Source organism: Polistes fuscatus, unplaced genomic scaffold (genome assembly GCF_010416935.1).
Source record: "Polistes fuscatus isolate 324 unplaced genomic scaffold, CU_Pfus_HIC Scaffold3, whole genome shotgun sequence".
Lineage (NCBI taxonomy): Eukaryota > Metazoa > Arthropoda > Insecta > Hymenoptera > Vespidae > Polistes > Polistes fuscatus.
In genome coordinates, this window is record NW_025113107.1 from 5206064 (window position 1) to 5227061 (window position 20998).

The following is a 20998-nucleotide window of genomic DNA, read 5'->3' on the forward strand; positions in this document are numbered from 1 at the left end:
CTAACTGAATTCTTTCTAGAATACAAATAAAATCTTGGGGTAAAGGGGAAACTGATTTTCTAGCGTTACGTTAAATTCTTCCCGGTTATTGGAAATGAGAATGGGATAAACGGTAACGTGTTTGTTTTGCGAAAGAAAAACATTGATTTTTCGTTTGAAAAATGGGGAAAGCATTGATGTCCGATAAAAAGTACGTGTAGGATCGCACTATACTCTTATTGGTATACTCGTAGGTGAGATACGTATATTACGAACAGATTAATCTATAGATTATATAATTCTACGCAAAGCATTAGTGAGTTAACAATTGAAATAAGAACATGAAAAAAAAATTAAGAGGATTGTTGGGGATCTCGAGGGATGAGAAGCAAACGCGATAGGCAGGTGTCACGCCATCGAGTTACCCCCTGGCGCGACGATCGCACAGATTACGATAGTCTCGTGCACGAGTTTGTCTCGGGGGTGCTTACCCCTTCTACCGTCTGCCCACCCACTTTTCCCGACCTCTTTACCCTCCCGCAACTAACGGACTCGGGGCTACGTTGACACTGCATCACGAAGCACTAACCGCGTTATTTATGTTGCCTCGTAAAACTTGTGGCGTGCCTAAACACACTATTCCTTACCGATTCTCTCGAGCATGCTCCCCCCCTCCCTTTTTTCCTACAGATCGGACGAACGCGTATACGTGTTCCGGCAAATTGCGCCTTGCGCCTCGACCTATGCGAGGGGACGGGAAAGAGTAGATACTACCCACCTTTGGGACGAAAGAGGAGGCAATAGAAACAGGGCGTCGCTTTCTTACTCGAACGTTTTTCAACGATCGTCCTCGACCGAGATTAGACTAATTGCGAACGGACCAATCACCGTGATTTTGCGTGAACCTACTTTAGATTTATGCGATATATTTGTAAAAAGGAAAATATGAATATTTCAAGCAACGAAGCCATGCTTAATGAATTGTAATATATATATTCCAGGTATAATCCGTTCATTTCCCACGTGTACTAACTCGATCCGTTTATTGAGACATTTCCGATGTAGCATTGGTTGGTATGTAAATACATCGATTCGAGTGCTGAATGAATCCGCGATTACATTTCTATCCACGCGTAATGTACGTTCTTGTAACGTGTTTACATTGCATCTACATATATTCGCGGAACGAGTCTCGGATTAAGCGACTGTTCAGCGAAAACGATGCGAAGATAGAATTTACGCACACAGTTCGCGTCGAAGTTCGTACGAACTGTCGTTATTTTTATATATATTTTAAATTTCGACTTTTTTTGTTTCCTTTTACAAAGATGTACCGTTTGTACGTGTGTAAAATAAAACGAACATTTGAAAATTATTTGTTGACGAAAAGAAATTTGCTTTCAGTTACCGTATTCTATGGAATTAGATTACGACGTGGTGAGAGTAGCGGGTGCAGTTTCGGGTAAGATGGCTTTACTGTCTCCGAGGGTGAACGTGTCGGCTAAAGGCGAGATCCCCACCGTCCTACAAGTCTTCAGGATCAGACTTCCTTGTTCCGGTCTCGTTAGTGCCGAAATTCCTTTGGCCCTCAGGCTGAACGTCACCGCACCTCCTGGTACCAAGTACAACGACACCATACTCGTCTTCAAGAGGAACAAAATCTGTTTGAAGGGTGAGTCGGATCATTAAGAACCATTTTACAATATATCGTAATATAATAAATAGCGAGTACCCATAGAATGTATATATACATATATACCTAATTTGTATATGATATTTATAATATACGACACGATATAACATTATCTAAATTAATCCAACTACAGTCTCTAATATTCGTCAAATATTTTACCCGTTGAAATTGTCATTTTCGCTTTTGCTTTCGCTAGTGTTTCCGTTATTTTCCAAATGCAAACGACTCGTGGCGCGTTTCGTGCGTTCAACGGGCGAGCTTTCACGCAAAGTACCTTTGTCTCTAGCGTATACGTGTGCCACTCGATAATTACTTCGTTTATGTAATCGCGAATTTAATTAGAGTGCTGCTGAACGAGTTCACGGAATGCCTTCGTTACGGAATTTCGAATGTGTCACGTTAAAAACACACACCGATGTGACTCGTCTCTCACACGCAACGCCTCTATACATATACCACACATACACAACACACAAACATGGACAGGAACGATCCCTTTTAAACGCTCAAACTCTATACGTGCGATTTACGACCCTTTGTGTACCCTGCGGCCACCGACAATGGCGATACATGATTTATCAAACAAGAATTTCGTACATACGTACGTACATTCGCTTGCCGCTCGTAGGGATACACCTAGGGACTCTCGTAGGGACTCTCGTAGGGATGCTCACGGAGGCATACAAGCTCAATGCTCAGCTTCGATGCTTTTCCCGCTTTGTTCGTGCCGATTAAACTCGTTACACGGATGACCGAGCTACTAAAAATTTTATTTTACTCAGCAAAGTTATTTCATTTGCAATATTCTCACGTTTTTTTATATATATATATATCATATTTCGATGTCGAGGAATTCGATACTTTTCTTTTTCATTTTTTATTCTATTATTTTCTTTCTCCGTCTCTTTTCGATTTATTCTACAATACTTGCAATTAAATTGAGTAATCAATGTTTATTATTTGCATCAATATATTTAATAAATTACATTTTGGTCATATAGGGTAATCAAATGTTAATAGGAATTTTGAAAGATACAATATTGTATAATACATTATTACAATTTGTCGTAAATAACTTTTGAAGAAGACCGAGCATGAAATCGTTTAAAGCACGGGCGAGGGGGAAGCGATCTCGAACTATTGTAAGTGAAACAAACCATGAAAATTTGTAAATCCCCCTAACCCCTAAACATAACCAATTGAAGCATATTTTATATAGATTGACCGAAACCTTCTGGAAATTCTATACAATGCCTAAAACAAGTTTGCGATTTAGTATATATGTTTATACGTTTATAATTTAACGAGCGTTAAATTGCGTACAATTCAGGTAAATCCTGGAAACTCTAGATTTTACCTGAAATAACTAGGAATTTTTGGGAAAGCATATAAAAAGAATTACGACAAACCTCGGCACAATCATCGATCTTTGTTGACAAAAACACGCAAGCAACGCTGCGATCTCTCTTCCTGTTCCGTCGATACGACTGATATATTTTTCGCGAAAAAATTAATGGTCTCAGATACGGTGATGAATGCAACTCGACACGTGACACATAAATTTCAACCTCGGCTGTCAATGAAACGTCGGTTCGCCGGTACGAAAATCAAAGAGTATGAATCGTAGACTTCGTTGCATTCAGTTCAACCAATACTATACTATTTTATTATATTTTCCTTTCTTTTTCTTCCTTCTTATTATTTGATTACGTTTTATTTTCCTCAAATTTCGTCCTCCCTATTTTTAAAATATTCTCATCCACGATAGGAGCGTGCACGTGTTTACCATATCGAACTACCGAAAGATGAAAAATGATGACATACGTCATAAGAAACGATGGGAAGGATTTCCATGAAAGAAAAGGGCTGAGGGGAGAATAATAAGAACAAAAACAGATCGGCAAAGGAGAATTCAGATCCAGTTACCGAATAAAGCGAAGCAAAGTTACAACGAAAAGCAATTCGCCCAAGAAAATTCGATCTCGAGGAACGGGGATCGGTGTATTTAATAAAGAGAAAGAGAGAAGGAGAAAGGTCAGGGTATATAGTCCTTGAACAAGGATAGAAAAGTGGAGGGGATATTTGAAGAGGAAACCTCATCGATATATATTTGTCCTATTTTTCCGAGATAACGCGCGAAGACCAGAAAGATATTCTCCTTTGTCGATCCCCAATACGGAATCACGACTTCCTCTTTTTCTTTTTTTTTTCTCTCGGACGAAGGAACGAAGGGCGAAGGAAAGAGAGGTCGAAGGGCGTCTTCGCGTTCGTTGCTATCGAAGATATCCTGCGGCAATCCGAACTCAAGCCTCGAAACCACTCGAAAGTAAACGAGTCTCGTATTGAAAGAGAAAGCGAAAGAGAGAGACAGAAAATAGTGGGAATCCTCGATGGGTTATGGTGGCTCATCTCTTCTGTACTTTTTTCTTCTCTTCTCTTCCCTGCTGATCGAGCAAGAACAGATTTGTAGTTTTATCGTGTTATAGAAAAAAAAAAGTGTCTTTTTATCTCATTTTTCTTTTTATTTTTTATTATTTTTCCTTGTCAACATAAAACGAGATCCAAGTTTCATTTTAATCTGAATTGCTATTTTATTGTAATTATTTTGTTTTCAATTCGTGACATCAAACGTATTTAAATTATTAAACGACCTTATTCATTTTCTATTGTCGAAAAGTCGTTTACTTGGAGATGGAAGACTATGACAATGAGATACAGAATCAATCGAGTCAACTCGAGAAAAGAGACTTTTCTTCTTATATATTAATTGGTAATAAGAAGTATTCGTATGGAAATCTCGCAAGAATTAAATTCGTGGTTTAGGAGAACGACGATTTTGGCTCAAGTCTTGGATAGTTATTCGGTTGAAAGGCCATACCATTAATTCCAAAGGGACTTTATTTCGTGTTACCCTAAATCTCGGTTAACGTCTGTTTGATACTACCTAATAACACCTTACTCCAGAATTTGACTAATAGGCCTACCTCAGTCTTTAATGATTTTTCTTGTTCTACTTGAAAAACTTGTTCCTTTGTGAAATTTCAGAACGAGATACGGGCAAGTTTAAAAATTTTCCAAGGATTTTAGATATTATCTTTTAATGGTCGTCAATTGAATTTAATGTTCTTTACGTAGTTATTTATTTAATGATTAATAATAGTAACACGTGTATCCTCGTACGTAAAAAAGTAGGCAAATGTTTTATCTATTATATTAAAGCCAAGGAAGAAAAAAAAAACCGCGATAAATATAAGATGTAAAAAGAGACTCGAGGCTTTCATTGGGGATAAAATTAAACTCGTAGTGTATTTCATTTCCCGCGTGATTCAAATTCTCTCTCCGAGAGAAGAATGTCATTTTCATTCGATTTGTTAAAAGAGAACAAATGTTAAATATCTTTCTTTCTTTTTCTTCTTCTTTTCCAACTGTAACTGTAGCCTTATTTACTCATTTTGATACACAACCACAGGGAAATGACTTTTGCTTTTTTCCTTCATTGGTGCGGAAAGGTCTAGATTTATAAAGTAACTCGAAGTATATATATATATATATATATTACACCAGAAGGTTGGAACATTAAACGAAAATTTCCGTGGAAAAAATGATTTCTCTCAAAGAGAGAGAAAAAGATCCGTGCCTTCGTCCAAGAAACTAATCTTGCCGTCTTGATTCTTCGTTTTCTTCGAAGAAAAAAATGTCTTCGTAGAGAATCTAATACATTAAAGATAAGAAGATAAATGCTTGAAAGTACATAATATTATGATGAAGAAAAAATGAGATCTGAGGTAAAAAACATGAAAATAATATTAAAATATTTATGTACGCACGTAAGAAGTTATACTTCTTTGCCGTACCAAAACGAATATAACCTCAATAACCTCAAAAATAACTTCAAAAAAAAACTTCAAAGAAAAATAATAACTTAAAAAAAAAAACTGGTGTGTGTACTTATGTACTCACGTAAGAAGTTATACTTCTTTGCCGTACCAAAACGAATATAACCTCAATAATCTCAAAAATAACTTCAAAAAAATAACTTAAAAAAAAAAATAATTATTATTATATATATATAAGAAAGAATAAAAAACTGGTGTGTGTACTTATGTACGCACGTAAGAAGTTATACTTCTTTGCCGTACCAAAACGAACATAACCTCAATAACCTCAAAAATAACTTCAAAAAAAAACTTCAAAGAAAAAATATAACTTAAAAAAAAAAACTGGTGTGTGTACTTATGTACTCACGTAAGAAGTTATACTTCTTTGCCGTACCAAAACGAATATAACCTCAATAATCTCAAAAATAACTTCAAAAAAATAACTTAAAAAAAAAAATAATTATTATTATATATATATATATATATATATATATAAGAAATAATAAAAAAAAGAAAAAGAAAATATCAAGTCCACACTAAATATAAGAGAGATATATCGAATTATTTCACGCGTCAACAGCCATGGCGCGGTTACAGCATTAGTTCTCGCTCGATCATTTAAGTAAAGCAGCGCTCAGTACGATTAGTATTTGGATGGGTGACCCGCTTGAGAAAAAAAGGGGGGAAGAAGAAAAGAAGACAACTTCATGCCGTATATTTGAAATCGCTTTGCCGCGCGTCGTAAATACCGACAAACTTCATGGTGTCGTTTTTTTCCAGACGCTCAGAACAAAATCACTCCCCATTACATTTTCCCCAACGTGCCAAAAGAAGTATATAACTTCAAAGAAATAAGAATTGATACATGAAAAAAAAAAGAAAAAGAAAAGAATTAGGAAGACAATTGTTTAGGAATGTTGGGTCGATTTTGAGGGTGGCTGTTGTATGCGGTAAAAAAAATAAAAAAGCTCGTCATTTGGCTGTTCGGGCTTCGTGAGATGAGATCAAAGAGATCTCTTTGAGTACTTTCCATGGTTCGTCGAAGCTGCTGCTAGTCCGTTGGCTTTGGATGGACATGGGTCGTGATACATCCTACGTATAAACGTACAAACGTACATATGTATGTACATACTGTGTTATACGTTAGAATGGTGTGTATTATCGATCGGCGAACGGTTGATAGAGAGAGAGAGAGAGAAACAGAAAAAGAGAAAGGTGGTGAGGGAGAAGGTAGAGGAGGTGAAGAAACGAACGGAAACTGCTTCTACGATGAAATCGACGAGACTCTTTCGATGGAAGGGACCCACCCGTCGGATCTATCGACGAAGTTTCGATCGTCGAGAAATCCGTCCCGTCTAAATCATTTCCTCGATTTAATAACGTTTTGACGCTTTTCTCTACGTACTTTCTATTTGACCGATAATAAAAGCCTGTCACTGACAAAGAAAACTCAAATTTCTTTCCTTTTTTTTTTTTTCATTTTTTTTTTTTTTTGTAACTTCAACGATTTTATTTTTAACTATGCGTCGTACGAAATAACTTTTGTAATAATTTTCATTTGTCGTTAATTCTTCGTCGAAACGAACTAACGTATTAAAAGTATAATAATAACTTTGTGACGATAAAATGAATTAGGGATTACTTTTTTGCAAAATAATAATATCTTTATCCTGCACGGTTATATGTATTATCTAAAAGAATACTTGGTTGAGATGTAGTGTATTTTTTCCTTTCCTTTTTTATTATTGTAAAAAAAAAAAGGGTAACTAATAAATTTGCATAAAAACAGAATAATTTATAGCAATGTTAAAATCCTGTTTAAACGATATCATTATCTCAAAGAGAAATATAATAAATATAATAATATTAAATTCGATAAATGCATCGAAGAGCAAATTGGACTCGATAACGAAGCATGCGTGAGCCAATGAATTGGAAGAACTCGTTGATCGCGTAAAAAGCATCGTTGCTAGCGCGTGTGTAGTATGACGAATTTTGGGATATAAATGAGGAATGAGGACTTAACGAAACGGAAATGAAATTATTAATATGATACATCGTTTGTAAAATATCATATGGAAAAACATGTGAGCGTATAAAATCGTTCGTTGTATATAACATAATTATGTATTGGTAGGTATATAAAAAAATAAGAAAAATCTTTGGCAATTGTCTTACATAATAATATTGTTAACCTATTTATAGTAAGTATAAAGGTAAGAAAAACTTAAAAATATTAATGTTTTAAATAAGACGATTAAATGAACGAAAAAATGTATAGCAGAAACAGCATATACGTGTATATAAAATATAATATATCGATTCAAAGATCGAATCTTTATTCATGAAATAAGATTGGATTCCACGAAACCATGAAGAAGATTTACGAGGATACTCAAAATTGGTGATATTTTTTTAGGAATCGAGACTCCCCCTCGTAACGAGTCGGTACGTTTGGAACCTGGAGTGAACGGTGCTGGTGCACTCTACGTTGCTGCCACTTGTGCCTGTGCTTTGATACTAGTTGTCGGCAGTGTCGCCAGTGCTTTGTACATTCGCAATAGCAAAGCTAGAGTCCAGGAATCACAGTAAGTGTTTCTATACAAGTTTTTTCTTCCCTTTTTTCTCTCAATAGGAAGAACATTTCTATGCAAAACAGATAAAATTATTCGCTGTTAATCTATCGCGATGGGTTTAAATTATTCGATATATATATATATTACTTTATACGTGATTCGAATAAAAGAAAAAAGAAGTTAACAACATGAATTTCAATTTAATTTGTTATTTAAATAAGAAGAGGAAAAATCGCTAACACAGTCTCGCGAGCTCGTTTTCTCTTCCACGAGAAGTAAAGTAAAAAAAAAAAAAACTCGAAAGAGTTAGTGTTCGATTGAGGGTAGAGAAGGAAGGAAGTAGGATCTTTGCTTCAACCCTGGGAGAAATTCGTCGGATAAGCTGGATAGAAAACTCGTCCGAATGAAATATCCTTTCAATAAGACCCGGTGATCTGTCGGTCGCTTGGCACGCCATCCGACATTTTATTGCACGACTATTCCAATCGGTTCCTTGGGATCTGCCTGTTCTCCCACGGCTTGAGCAAGACGAAAGATAAAGTAAGAAGCACGTTTTTTCTTCCCCTCCCGCCCCATTTCGAGACTTAAATCCTTCCACGTTTTTACACGAGTAGCTCGTGTCTGTCCCTTTAGAATTTATCCGCCTTATACTTTCATTTTGCGAACCACAATCACACCCCTCTATCGCATGTGGAAAATAACGTTTCCTTCGGAAAAAAGAAAACGAAGAAAAAACAAAGAAAAAACCACTTTCTTTCCCTAAGACCGTATGAAAATAAAACGACACGATTATCGTTCTTCATTAGAGCAACATCAAATATTAAAGCACGTGATTATATCCATATGTAGAGGATAGAAGATAAGCTGTAACAAGGGCAGAGGGGTGTGGGCTGGAAGGGGCTAAAATTCCTGGAAGGTTTTCTCTTCCTATCTTTCTGTTAGCGGTGGAGACGCGGGCCAATTGTCTCCCTTGAGATATATTAGCTCTTTTGAGGTTCTCCGCCCTGATAACGCGCGGGAAAACGAAGCTCCGGGCTTTCCTTCTCTCTCCCTCTCTCTCCCTCTCTCTCTCTCTCTCTCTCGACACAGGAACATTTTCCCTTCTCGGCCACGAGAAAGGGAGAAGATACAGATTTTACATTCGTTCGCTTGAGAGAACACAGTCGGCTCCCCGTCTGCTCCCCGCTACCAACCCTCATCCTACCTACATCTTCCTACATTTCCTTGATCCTTCTTCGTTCTTGCGTCGAACTCGATGCACAAAAGGCGTTCCTGCGATTCGACTCTCGGGACTGGAGAGTGGAGGTGGTAAAGTGGGTAGGGGATGTTAAAGTGATGCACGAAAGAGACGACGAGAAGTGTGGAACTTTCCTCGAAGAGTTGAATTTCCTCGAGCTATTCTACTTACCCGTTCCAACGTTTTAACGCGTTAATATACATGCTCCAAGTAGAAATGTGTCGTCGAAGGTACGATAAAGTTTTATAATAAAACAAAATAGAAGAGAAATAACGGATCTTGTAAGGAAAAGAGAGAAAGAAAAAGAGAAAAAAAGAGACAGAGAGAGAGAGAGACATTTTATTATTATTTCAAAAGAGCTCCGTCTCGAAAGACTTCCACGAGTTTAGAAATTTATTTTTGCACGGCTCGTTGATATGTACGTTAGACGATCTCGTACCAAATACCTAATGCTATATCCCTCGTTCTTTATTTCTCTCTCTCTCTCTCTCTTTCTCTCTCACTTTATCGTTTTACTAATTTATGATCGGAGGATATACTAGTTCGAGAGAGAAATTCGGATGCAATGCGACCCCCGATACTCTTTTATCTCTCAAAAAGTCTGCGAAATGTGTGTTTGGAAAGAAGAAGACAAAAAAATGAATAGGAAAAGAGAAAGAGAAAATTCTAGCTGTCAGTATTCCAGTTATCTCGAATGTCGCTGACGAAACACGATTCTCTCTTTCTCTGTGTTTTGGTTGTTTTCCTTTTTCTTTTTTATTTTTGCTCACTCGACTTTTCGGTAAATTGTACCGGCAGATTTACATACACGAAACGGGCAATAAATCCATGAAAAATATCGACGGTTCTGTATCGAATCAGCGTGAGAGAGAGAGAGAGAGAGATAAAGAAAAAAACTATCCTATCCAACGATGTTCTACGTTTCGATCTGAACCCGCACTCCCCTTCCCACCCCACTCCCCACCAGCTACCCCACCTACCAACTATCTCACTTTTTTTGTTTTTTATTTCTCCTCGTACGGCATATCGTGTATCTTGTCAGCCATCGAGGTCCTTTAATAACAAACTTTCGAAGGTGGAAAAGCAAATCCACCCTTTTACAGAACGCGTTATACCATGGGTTATGAACGAATTTCACACGTCACATTCCAATCTAAAATTTGTTTGATGAAAAAAGGAAAAGAGGAGAAGGAGAATAAAAAGGAAAAATAGGCGCTAAAATCTTTTCTATTCACGGTCACACGGTAATCCGACAGTTCTAGTGAAAAGATACGCAGAAAGGTTTGTGAACCGTTGATTGGCGCAAATCTGTATATTCAGCTCTATTACGTGGAATACGAGTTTTGTCTCCATTATTATTCATCTATATATCCATGTTGTATCTCCACGTATCTTTGACAATGTATATACATACAAGGATTATCGTTTTATAACTGACCGATGCGATGTTTCTCTTCAAAGTGCTAAGCGTACGAATAAATACCCTCTGAATGTAGTTGAATATTTGTACTTTTATATTTTGTGTTTAATAGAAAAAAGTTCCAGCAAATAATTGAAATTGTTGGTATTTCTAATATTCATGACAGTTTCAAAATTAAATAAAAGCTTAAGGTTAGTATGCACAAATTTGCAAGACCACGTACGTATAATGGATATACTCGTCTAATTAGAGAAATTCGTATACATACGCACGTATATTGAATAGTTTCAAAAGTTATAACAATGCAAACTTGTACAATATGTTATCCTATATTATCTGTACTTCTTGATGCGTATACAAAATATATAGTAGATGTTGCTGACAATTGTTAGCTGCGAGTGATAACGAATATTCTGTTTTTTATTAAAATAACGAAGCTTTGTTTATCGATATTTTAATCTGCGTGTAAAGCGTTAAAATATTCGTTACCAACAATACTAAACTTTTTCCTATTTGTACAAAATCGGAATATTTCGTAAAAGCATTTTTATGTAGGAAACAAACAATTCGAGCGTATGAATCGTGAACGAATATGACTCGTTAAAAATATTTTCTTTAAACACAAATAAATATACATTTTATCAATCTTTCGAGATGCGAAGTTAAATTTTTAATAAAACGACTAGCGTGTGCTTTTATAAAATTAAACTCATTCTATTCGTTCGATGGCATCATTATTTTCTATCGATTTGACGAATCAATGCTGCGAACACGTTTACGAGTTATTGTCACAGATATCGTATCGAAACAATATTCGAATGTTTGAATTTGTACAATCCCTATCTGAGTCCGATTTTGTCCACATTTAATAAAAGACGATGGAATGAATGAACAGGAGATCGAAATGATGCGGATTCGTATCGAATCCGTACGATATTATCCGACCAAATAATTCGATCGTAGGAGAATATTATCTTTTGACGTAGCATCGATATTTGCCGAGAGAGAATGAACGAGGGAACGAGATAGATGATGGGGTAGGCTGGGGAGGGCTTGAATGGGTGAAGAAAAGATCCAGAACGCTGGAGGTGCTCGCCCGGAAGGAAATGTAAATCTAACGAGATAGAAAGAGCCAAAGGAACTCTCCACGTCGAACGTAATTCCTCGTTGAAGATTATATAAAGACAGGCGGATAGACTGCTGCTTCCGTTTTCGCAGTTTGCCTTCTATCTCTCCTTTTCTTGAAAGAGAAAACCAAGCTCCATTTCTTCCTCTTGCGCTCGCGAGTTCAAAATTCGTTATGGCTTTTTCCCTTTTAACTCCGTTTACCTCGACGTTGCCGGGTCGATTCTACTCGGTAACTAGCACTCCAGACAAGTGCGTATTCCACGCATTCGAAGCTGATTTTCTCTCTATTTTCTTCCTTTTCTACCACTTTTCCTTCTTCTTTTTTTACTTGCCTCCCTCTCTATCTCTTATATTTTCTTTTTTATTTTTATTCCAAAGTTCTCGTATAAAAGTACACAGAGAATGATGATGGGACACTTGAAATTGTACCATTTTTATTTCTTTGCGATCGTTGAGAATACGTACGTATAGTAAATAGTATATAGAATATAGTATAGTATAGTAAATAGAAATTTATTTTAAAAATTATAGAAAAAAAAGTATAGTATAGAAAATAGAAAAATAGAAATTTTTTCCCCCTAAATGGATTAAATTGCTATGATTGATATGATATATTTACTAATTTTCAAGATAGTAATACAAAAACCGATTTATCGAATTTTTCCGAGTCATTTCGATTGACTTCTGAATGAAATAAGGAAGGAAGGAAAAAAGGTAGTAAAAAAATAATTGTAAAATTAGTAAAAATCTCAGCAGGGCGATTAGACGTCTCCGCAATGGCGGAGACGAACGATTAACTCGGGGGTGCCGTCTCATCCTTTCAGGAAAACTCTTCCTTGCTGCAGCTATTCGGCAGCTGACACCGACGGACTTGCCAGAAGTTCGGTATTGGTCAGAGTTGACCCACGGCCCGGAAGCGCGAATTCCGGAAGTTACGCGACCATCGCTGACCTGGAACCGCTTTATGCTAGGCCTTGTGGATCCAGAGCGAGTTACTATGCTGCTAATCACGTCACGCATCTCAGTCAGGTATGAAAATAAAAATAAAATATATTTTCTTTTTCTTTTCTTTTTCCTTTCCAATTATCGTATTCATCCGATTTATGAAAGTTATTAATTAATAAAAGGAAATACGATGACCGATTTCAACAATTTTATTCAACAATTTAAACGTTAAAAATAAAAGAGAGAGAAAGAGAGTCGACTCAAAAAAAATATTGCAAATTCTTTCGAGAAACAAATCGCAAAAAAAAAACGGGTAAATATCTTTTTCCGTTGATTCATCGCAATTTTTAGAGAGAAAACGTCTCCTTCGTCGTCCTACCCTGGCGCATTTTTCTTTCCTATTCGAATTACGTTTCGTTTCGTTTCGTTTCGTTTCGTTTCGTTTCGTCTCTCTTCTCGTATACAGAAGAAAATCCACGTTCAAAAGTTTATCGAGTTCGCAGACGAGCGAGCGAGTGAGCAAGCCGCTTGGCAGGCTGAACTTTTCCCGCACGGATCCTTCCTCTTCGAGCCCTTTATTCAGCTATTTCAAAGCGAGCATGTAGGTAGGAGTCCCGAACGAGATTCGGCCCTTGTCGGCTCGAAGAGATATCTACGCGCGTAGTCTTTTTCCTTTTCTTTTTTTTTCTTTCTTTTCTTTTTCTCTCTTTTTTTTTTCTTTTCTTTTCTTTTCTTTTTCTCTCTTTTTTTTTCTTTTCTTTACTTTTCTTCTTATTTATCTTTTATTTCCCTCTTTTCCATCTCTCTCTCTCTCTCTTTCACGTTATCCCTCTTTGTCCCATCGAAAATTCCAATTCTCTAGACTCTGCCATCTCACGCCATTCCTCGGACTCGTGTGAGTGGATAAAAGACGACAGGGAGAGATAAGACAACTTCTCGTGAAAATTAATATTAAAGAACGTTGGTAGTTGGAAAAGGGCGAGATGGAAGAAACTCACGCAAGATGCTCGAGTTATCATAATATCGTTCTTATTCTTTGAGAGAAGATTTTCTTCGTGTTTCTACGGTAATATAACATTGGTGAAAAAAAAAAAAAAAAAACTTGTTAATGTTAATTGACAGTAAAACTTGTTAAATGTTATTAGTCTAGAATGAATAATAACAATAACACGATCGTACCATTATTATGGTAATTTATTAAACACATTAATAATTCGATTAACATTCTGATATGAAATATAGTTTTGAAAATCAAAATACATTCGAGGGAGAAGAAATCTTTTTGTAAAGGTAGTAAATTAAAATTGTGTTCGTCAAGGAGACAAAAACCTGGACGAAGAAGGAAATGGTTTTATATCGAAAAAGATAAAATAAATACGATGGAAACGAGCAGCGCTTTACGTTCATTTTCTCGAAAAGAAGAGGGTGCCGAAAGTTGGGAAAATAACGAAGGGGGAGTAGTGGCGAAAGCAGGAAGATTACACACACGGTTACCTTCCTGCTCTCTTCCTCTCTCTTCCTCTCTCTTTCCCTCTCCCCGTCAAAGCTCCAAACTGTTTTGGAAGAAGAAGGGAAAAAGGAAGAGGTGGTGGGTGGAAGATGAGGACGGAGGGGTGGGAAAGGAAAGGCAAAGGGTGGCTGAAAGTGGGTCCTGTGATTGTTTCAGCTTTGATCTTGGATCAATTTACCCGGGTAGCGTAGCTCCTTCTACGTGATTGTGTGTACGAGCGTCTCGTCCCTACATAGCACGTACTCCGAAAAGCAGCCTCCTCCTCTCTACGTACACATTTACAATTTGCATGCAAGAGTACGAGCAGTTATATACTCGCTTGCTCGTGCGGTCGTAAGAGAAGCAACTCTCCCTTTCTTCTCGTCTTCAGTGTGTCTTAGTTCTCTTTCTCTCACCCCTTATATATCTATATACTCTTGTAGCACCGGTAAAACGATACACTTGAGACAGTATATTCTGTGACCTGTCTCTAAAGTACGATCGTTTCAGGAACCATGACATCTGACTATCTACTGGAATAAATGTTTTTACTATAGTACGCGATTCTTCGTTAGGTGTTCGCTAAATTTTACTCAAGTATGTATTTTTATTCGCGAATAAAAATACGAAAATCTAAGCGAATAATAGACTAAACAATCGTCCTATCGAACTTTTCACACACACACATTCGTATCTAGTAATCTTACGGGCAATATATTTCATAGATTGTCGACCGATCATTCTATAGAATGTTCAAAAGGTTTCGGTCAATGTATAAAATGTGCTTCAGTTTAATGAGCTTAGAGCAAGGGGGGAGAAATATTTGTCGAGCATTCTATGCAATGTTTGCAGTAATACATTGCCGGTAACATATATATCATAGTCAAAAAACCAAAGGAATGAGTCAACGACGAAAACGAAGAGCTCTCGGGTATGTCGATTCTCAGATTGAATTTAATTTTTACTTCGATTTCGCAATTTCTTTTCAATCTTATTTCTCGTTGTTTCAAGCTCGATGAAGGATACACCAATATCGAATCAATTTGAGTCCGTATCGTCAATTTATTTCACGCTTTGAGATTCGACCAAGAGAACAAAATTGTGTGCGCGTGTGTGTGTGTGTGTGTGTGTATCAACAAAAGAAAAAAAGAGAGAGAAAGACAATAAATGCACTCATGTTTCCTGAAGATGAAGCTTTTAAAACGCTTACGGCCTGTATGACCAGGACGAAATTTGACGAAAGCCACTCGATAAATAAATCAAACTTTTGCCTCGTGCATACACGGAACAACGGAAAAAGGTTGCCTGCAGCTATATCGAGGAATCGATAGCGTGATATCGTAATAGAACAAAAGGACAGAAATTCCACTTCCCTTTCTCTCTCTCTCTCTCTCTTTCTCTCTCTCTAGTCCCTAGTAAATGTATCTACTTTTGTTTTATTCCGACTAAAAAATACATTTTGTCTCTCGTTCTCGTTTAACTATAATCAATGTTTTTTATTCATTTTTATTTCTTTTCTCCCTTTTTATTTTCTTTTTCAATTATTTGGGTTTCACATCCTACTCTCCGTGTCGTCGTATTAAAATATTTTCTCTATCTTCTCTCTCTTTCTCTCCCTTCCTACTACTACTACAACTCCAGTCGACATTTTCCATTATAAGCACTCTACAACTCGTCGATAGGATTTTCCACGAGTTTTTTGATATTACATTTGCTACCAGTACGGTTTATACGTCACTCGGAAATATTTATTCGTTTTTATGCTGTTATAGTTAATCGTTAAAAGTAATCGTTAATCGGGTATTATATATTATCAAAGAATCGGTATTTACAAATGTCAAATAATTAGCATTGGAAGTTTTTACGAGGTTTCCTTCGCTTTTATCAATAATTTGTATTGTTCTGATTTTACATCTGTTCGAAAATAATAATATCGATTAATATTATGAAGAGAAAAAATTGCTGTAGTCGAACGATAGTAGAGTATCTCTATTGTATTATCCGGGATGGTAACAACAAAAAATAGAAAAGAAGAAAGGCAACGTGCTAATGAGGAATGAATCACGACTTCCTTTTGGATGCATGCCTTACAAGAGAGAACAACTTTGTCTATTTTATGCCAGGACAAAGTTTTTCCAAGTATTAATCGCGTTTTCGTGAGGTGTAATTGTAAAAACGTTGAAGAATAACGTGGTAGGAAATAAAAGATGGGGGAAAGAAAAGCAGACGACGGGCTCTGTGCTATGAACTGAACACGGAAACAACAAAGATGGAAATAGGAAAGGGAACTAGAAAACGAGAGAGGGAAAATGAAAGAGAAAGAAAGAAAAAAAAGGAAATTCGCGTTAGAGGGAAGAAGCGAAATCGGCCTAGCGTTAAATTTGTCGCGTCGTCGTGCTTTCTCTCCCTTTCCGGAAACAATACTCGCTTGTTCGCGAATACTCTGTTTCCCTTTTCACCCCTTGCTATAATTACAAGCACCACCAGTCCAATAAGCCATAGAATCAAACGTATTTGCATTTTCGTAAAATTGTTCTCGTTGGATGAGACAACCCTCTCGGCGCCTACGAACAACATCCTTTCCTTCTCTCTTTCCCTATTTCTTTTTAATGCATTCAACAACTCGATTTTGTTCACTTTATATATCATTTGCTTGATATATGTATCTATACCGAGGCCATGTTACGAATCACGTAATTGCACTTTTTCTAGAAATGAAGAATATGACGTGTATCTTAAATAACTTTTGTTAATGAAACATAAATGTAACAGTAATGGAATATTTATTCTACTTTTTATAATGAATATCTCTAGGTATTTCCATTTATTTTCTCGTTTAACTTGTATTATTTGATGAATCTCCGTTTAAGCTGTCTAATTTCTCTACAGATATTAAAATTAATTTATTTGTATAATCTCTCTCTCTTTCTCACACACATACACTCTTTCACCGTTTCACTTTCTCTCTTTGTCGCCTTTTTTGAATTGAATACATTCTATCCAGTAACTTCTCTCTCTCTCTCTCTCTCTGCACTCGGACGAGATAACACGTTTGGAATCGCTTTTCCGCCGCTTTTCTTCCTTTTATTTTACCGCTACCCTTCTCATTCTCTACATTCTATGTACGTGTATATCTATACATCAACATATACCTACGTATATAGATATATAGATGTATATATATAGAATGAGTTGACGTGTTAGCGTACGTACAGCATGAACCGGAGGCAAAACTCCGGAAAATTGAAATTAATGAATAGTTCGCCCTCATACCGTGCCACGTCGGCTTTCATCGTTGCGCTTCGCAACAGGGACCGATGGAAATTCGTTTGAGAACAAAGGGGTCACACGTCCGACAACGCACTGACGAAATGTCGCAAGATTTCTTCTTCAACTTCTACTCGTTTTTTTCACCATTTTATTATCCCCGAAATATCGTGAAACGTGTTTTCATTTAAACGTGTTTTCATTTATTATATTTTTTTCATTCGACTAGCTTTCGCATGTACCTAGTTTTATTTAAAAATATTCTACAGCAGGATTTTTATGATAAATATTTCAAGACAGGTGTCCATTCTTTTTCTCATTAATTCTTTAAACTGTTTTCTATACTACAATTATTTAATTGATAATATACTATAATTGATACATAAATAATTTAGTTGGAAAATGGAAATAGGATTGTTTGACTTGATAAATCGTTCGATATACAACTCGATACACTTTTCAGTCAACGGACCCCTGCGAGAAGGCAAGAGCACTTTCAGTACCGAGATCGGCACTTTATTGTCGTAATCTCGTACAGGAAGGAACCTTTGGACGCGTGTACAGAGGAACTTTGGACATGGGCGATCGAGAACAAGAAGTAATCATCAAGACGGTGACAGGTAAAGATACCTTTGAGTTCATTCAAATCATTTTCTAAAATATACGTCGAAGAGATCTCAGGAAAGTTGATAACTTTCTTAACTTTTCTTACCTACGACCGATCACGAGTACCTAGTTTCGATAACGTAGGAAATGTCATCTGGCCGTTATCGATCGAGTTTCGTTCAAATTTATTATTCCGATTTCAAAGAAATAATTAATATTTTAAATAAATAATAATTCCATATTGGGGGGAAAAATATGATAACGAATATTCTGAATAAACGTAAAGAACGGTCATTTTCAGAGGTGGCATCCGCTTATCAGGCATCTTTACTTGTGGTGGAGGGTTCGCAGTTGGCTGGTCTAATTCATGAGAACATAGCCTCCTTGGCGGCAGCTTGCCTTGACAGTTCTTGCCCATTGTTAGCGTATACAAGTACGCAAGGAGAATTGAATCTGAAACTCTACCTTACCGATGGGAGTTACCATCCCGTGACCAGGGATCTGGTGAACGTTGGTGCTCAAGTTGCCAGAGCCGGGGCTTTTCTGCACGGTCGCGGACTTTTGCATAGGTGAGATACGTCGTTGTTTTCTAACGTTCAATATTTCCTATTTAACTATTTAACAATTAGCTATTAATAAGCTATTTAACACAATTTTAAATTACATTTCCGTATTTCAGGGATATCGCTGCCAGAAATTGTTTGATAGAACCGAGTAGCCTTCGAGTTAGATTAGCTGATGCTGCCTTGGCTCGAGATCTCTTTCCTCAGGATTATCATTGTCTTGGAGACAATGAAAACAGACCGATACGTTGGATGGCTTTGGAAAGTCTTCAACACAATCAATATAGCACTGCGACGGACGTGGTACGAGTTTTCGTAAACATTATTAAGTCACTTACAGTATTGGCAAACTTTTGCTTTATACTTTTGCTTTATATCCCCTGGGACAAGTTTATCCAACTCTTAATACTAGTATCATCGTATTTCAATCTATCGTAGATATTATTTGCATTATTTCTCATTCAAATATAATATATAAAATCTCTTTGAAGTGCCAATACTGTAGAGTTTTAATGAAAATCAATGAACGATAAGTATTTCGTATAGACACCTATATGAAATTGTTTTGTCTCGATCAAGTGGTCCTTTGGCGTATTCCTTTGGGAGTTGGCAACGTTGGGTCAACAACCATACGTTGACGTTGATCCATTTGAAATGATGGCCTGCCTTAGAGATGGATATCGATTGGCTCAACCAAGACCTTGTCCCGACGAGCTCTTCGCCGTTATGGCTGTCTGTTGGCTCGGCCTTACGAGGGATCGACCAACAATGCCACAACTTCTCGCCTATTTGCAGGACTTTCACGACGCTCTAGGTGGTTTCATATAAATCTTCGATCTATGATTAGAAGAGAGAACCCCAATCAAAGACTCTAAATATCGATAATCAAATCTAATATTACGAAATCAAATCACATGGAATTGAATTTTCCTTGCCAACTTGCGGAATAATGGGATAAGCTTTCTTTTTATATTCGTCACGTTGATTTTACTTATACTCTAAAAGATTTGTCTTCTCTCTTTTTCTTTTTACTCTTGATTTGTATCTGGTCCAGGTAACCGCGCAACAATTCTCGCGGATTCGATTTCGCGATCGAAGCACATACGCGCGTGTATGTCCGTCCATGATTTTTAAAAGTCTTGTGAGAAGAAAAAATGCAGAGAGAGAGAGAGAGAGAGAGAAAAAGAAAAAGAGTGATACGCGCCTGTCGCCCCGCAATACGTCGTCTTCCAAGGTAAGACGCATTTACGACAAAACAAACGAGATCTCTAATGCGGTAATCATATTTTTCTCTTTCATTGACAATGCAAATCAAAATCACTGCCTTCTCATTTACGATATTTGTTCGAGAGAAAGAAGAGGAGAAAGGAAAATTAAAATGACCATTCGTTGTTAACAAGATAAGAAAAGAAAAATGAAAGAAGGAGAAGGAGAAACTTAAGCGAGTCGATGATGAACGAAAATGGCAATTGCGACATTGTTAATTAGGACAAGAAATAGATAGGGAGAAAGAGAAAGAAGAAAGAGAAAGAAGCAGAGAGAAAGAGAAAGAAAAAGAGGATGACAGAGGGAGACGGCGAGAAAAAGAGAGAGAGAGGAGATATAACCTTTCCTCGTTGATCTTGGCAAATGGCAAGCTTAGAAAAAAAAAAGCAACTATCTCTCTTTTTCTCTTGTCACAATTATAAAGACTCTTCGCGGAAGATCGAGTCGGTAAACGCGCGTGTCTCGTGTAGTCGTTCGATTATTATTCATTAACGATTACGATTGCGAAGTCTTTGATTATCGCAGGCTCGAGGACAGAGAGAGAGAGAGAGAAAGAGAGAAAGAGAGAGGGAAAGAGAGAGGGAAAGAGGGAGAGAAAGAAGGAAGGAAAGGAAAAGAGAAGGGGCGTGTGACTAGGCGCATGTGAGCGCGAGCAACAGCAGCATACACATACATATACGATAAAAGAGAGAAACACGTTTACAGAAGCAAGGCTCGAAGCACACTTAGGAATCCTATTGTCGAATCTGACCTTCGAAAGGCGTACATACAAATACTAACATACGAAGAAAAGAGTGAAAGAGTTAAGCGTGTGCAGAAAGAGAGAAATGTATGTATGAGTTAGGTGCGCACGCGCACCTATACTGACTGGTTACGTAAATGGGCGGTTTGACTATAGGTCTCCTACTCTATGTTATGTAGCTGCTATTAACTATACCGCGAAAGTCATGT

The 20998-nt window shown here is 37.0% G+C and overlaps 1 protein-coding gene across 3 annotated transcripts in view; it reads left to right on the forward strand.

Annotated features, from left to right (window-relative positions):
- LOC122519235 (tyrosine-protein kinase Drl) overlaps positions 1-20609 on the forward strand; it is a 63028-nt gene extending 42419 nt beyond the window's left edge. For 2 of the 3 annotated variants that reach the window (XM_043638575.1, XM_043638577.1), the window contains 7 exons: positions 1384-1651; positions 7970-8138; positions 12736-12940; positions 18076-18232; positions 18520-18787; positions 18898-19084; positions 19361-20609. In XM_043638575.1, the coding sequence (XP_043494510.1) occupies positions 1384-1651; positions 7970-8138; positions 12736-12940; positions 18076-18232; positions 18520-18787; positions 18898-19084; positions 19361-19609 (1503 nt within the window). In that variant the 3' untranslated portion in view covers positions 19610-20609. The remainder of the gene's footprint in view (positions 1-1383; positions 1652-7969; positions 8139-12735; positions 12941-18075; positions 18233-18519; positions 18788-18897; positions 19085-19360) is intronic. The other variant, XM_043638576.1, reaches the window with a different exon arrangement.
- The last annotated feature ends 389 nt before the right edge of the window (positions 20610-20998 follow it).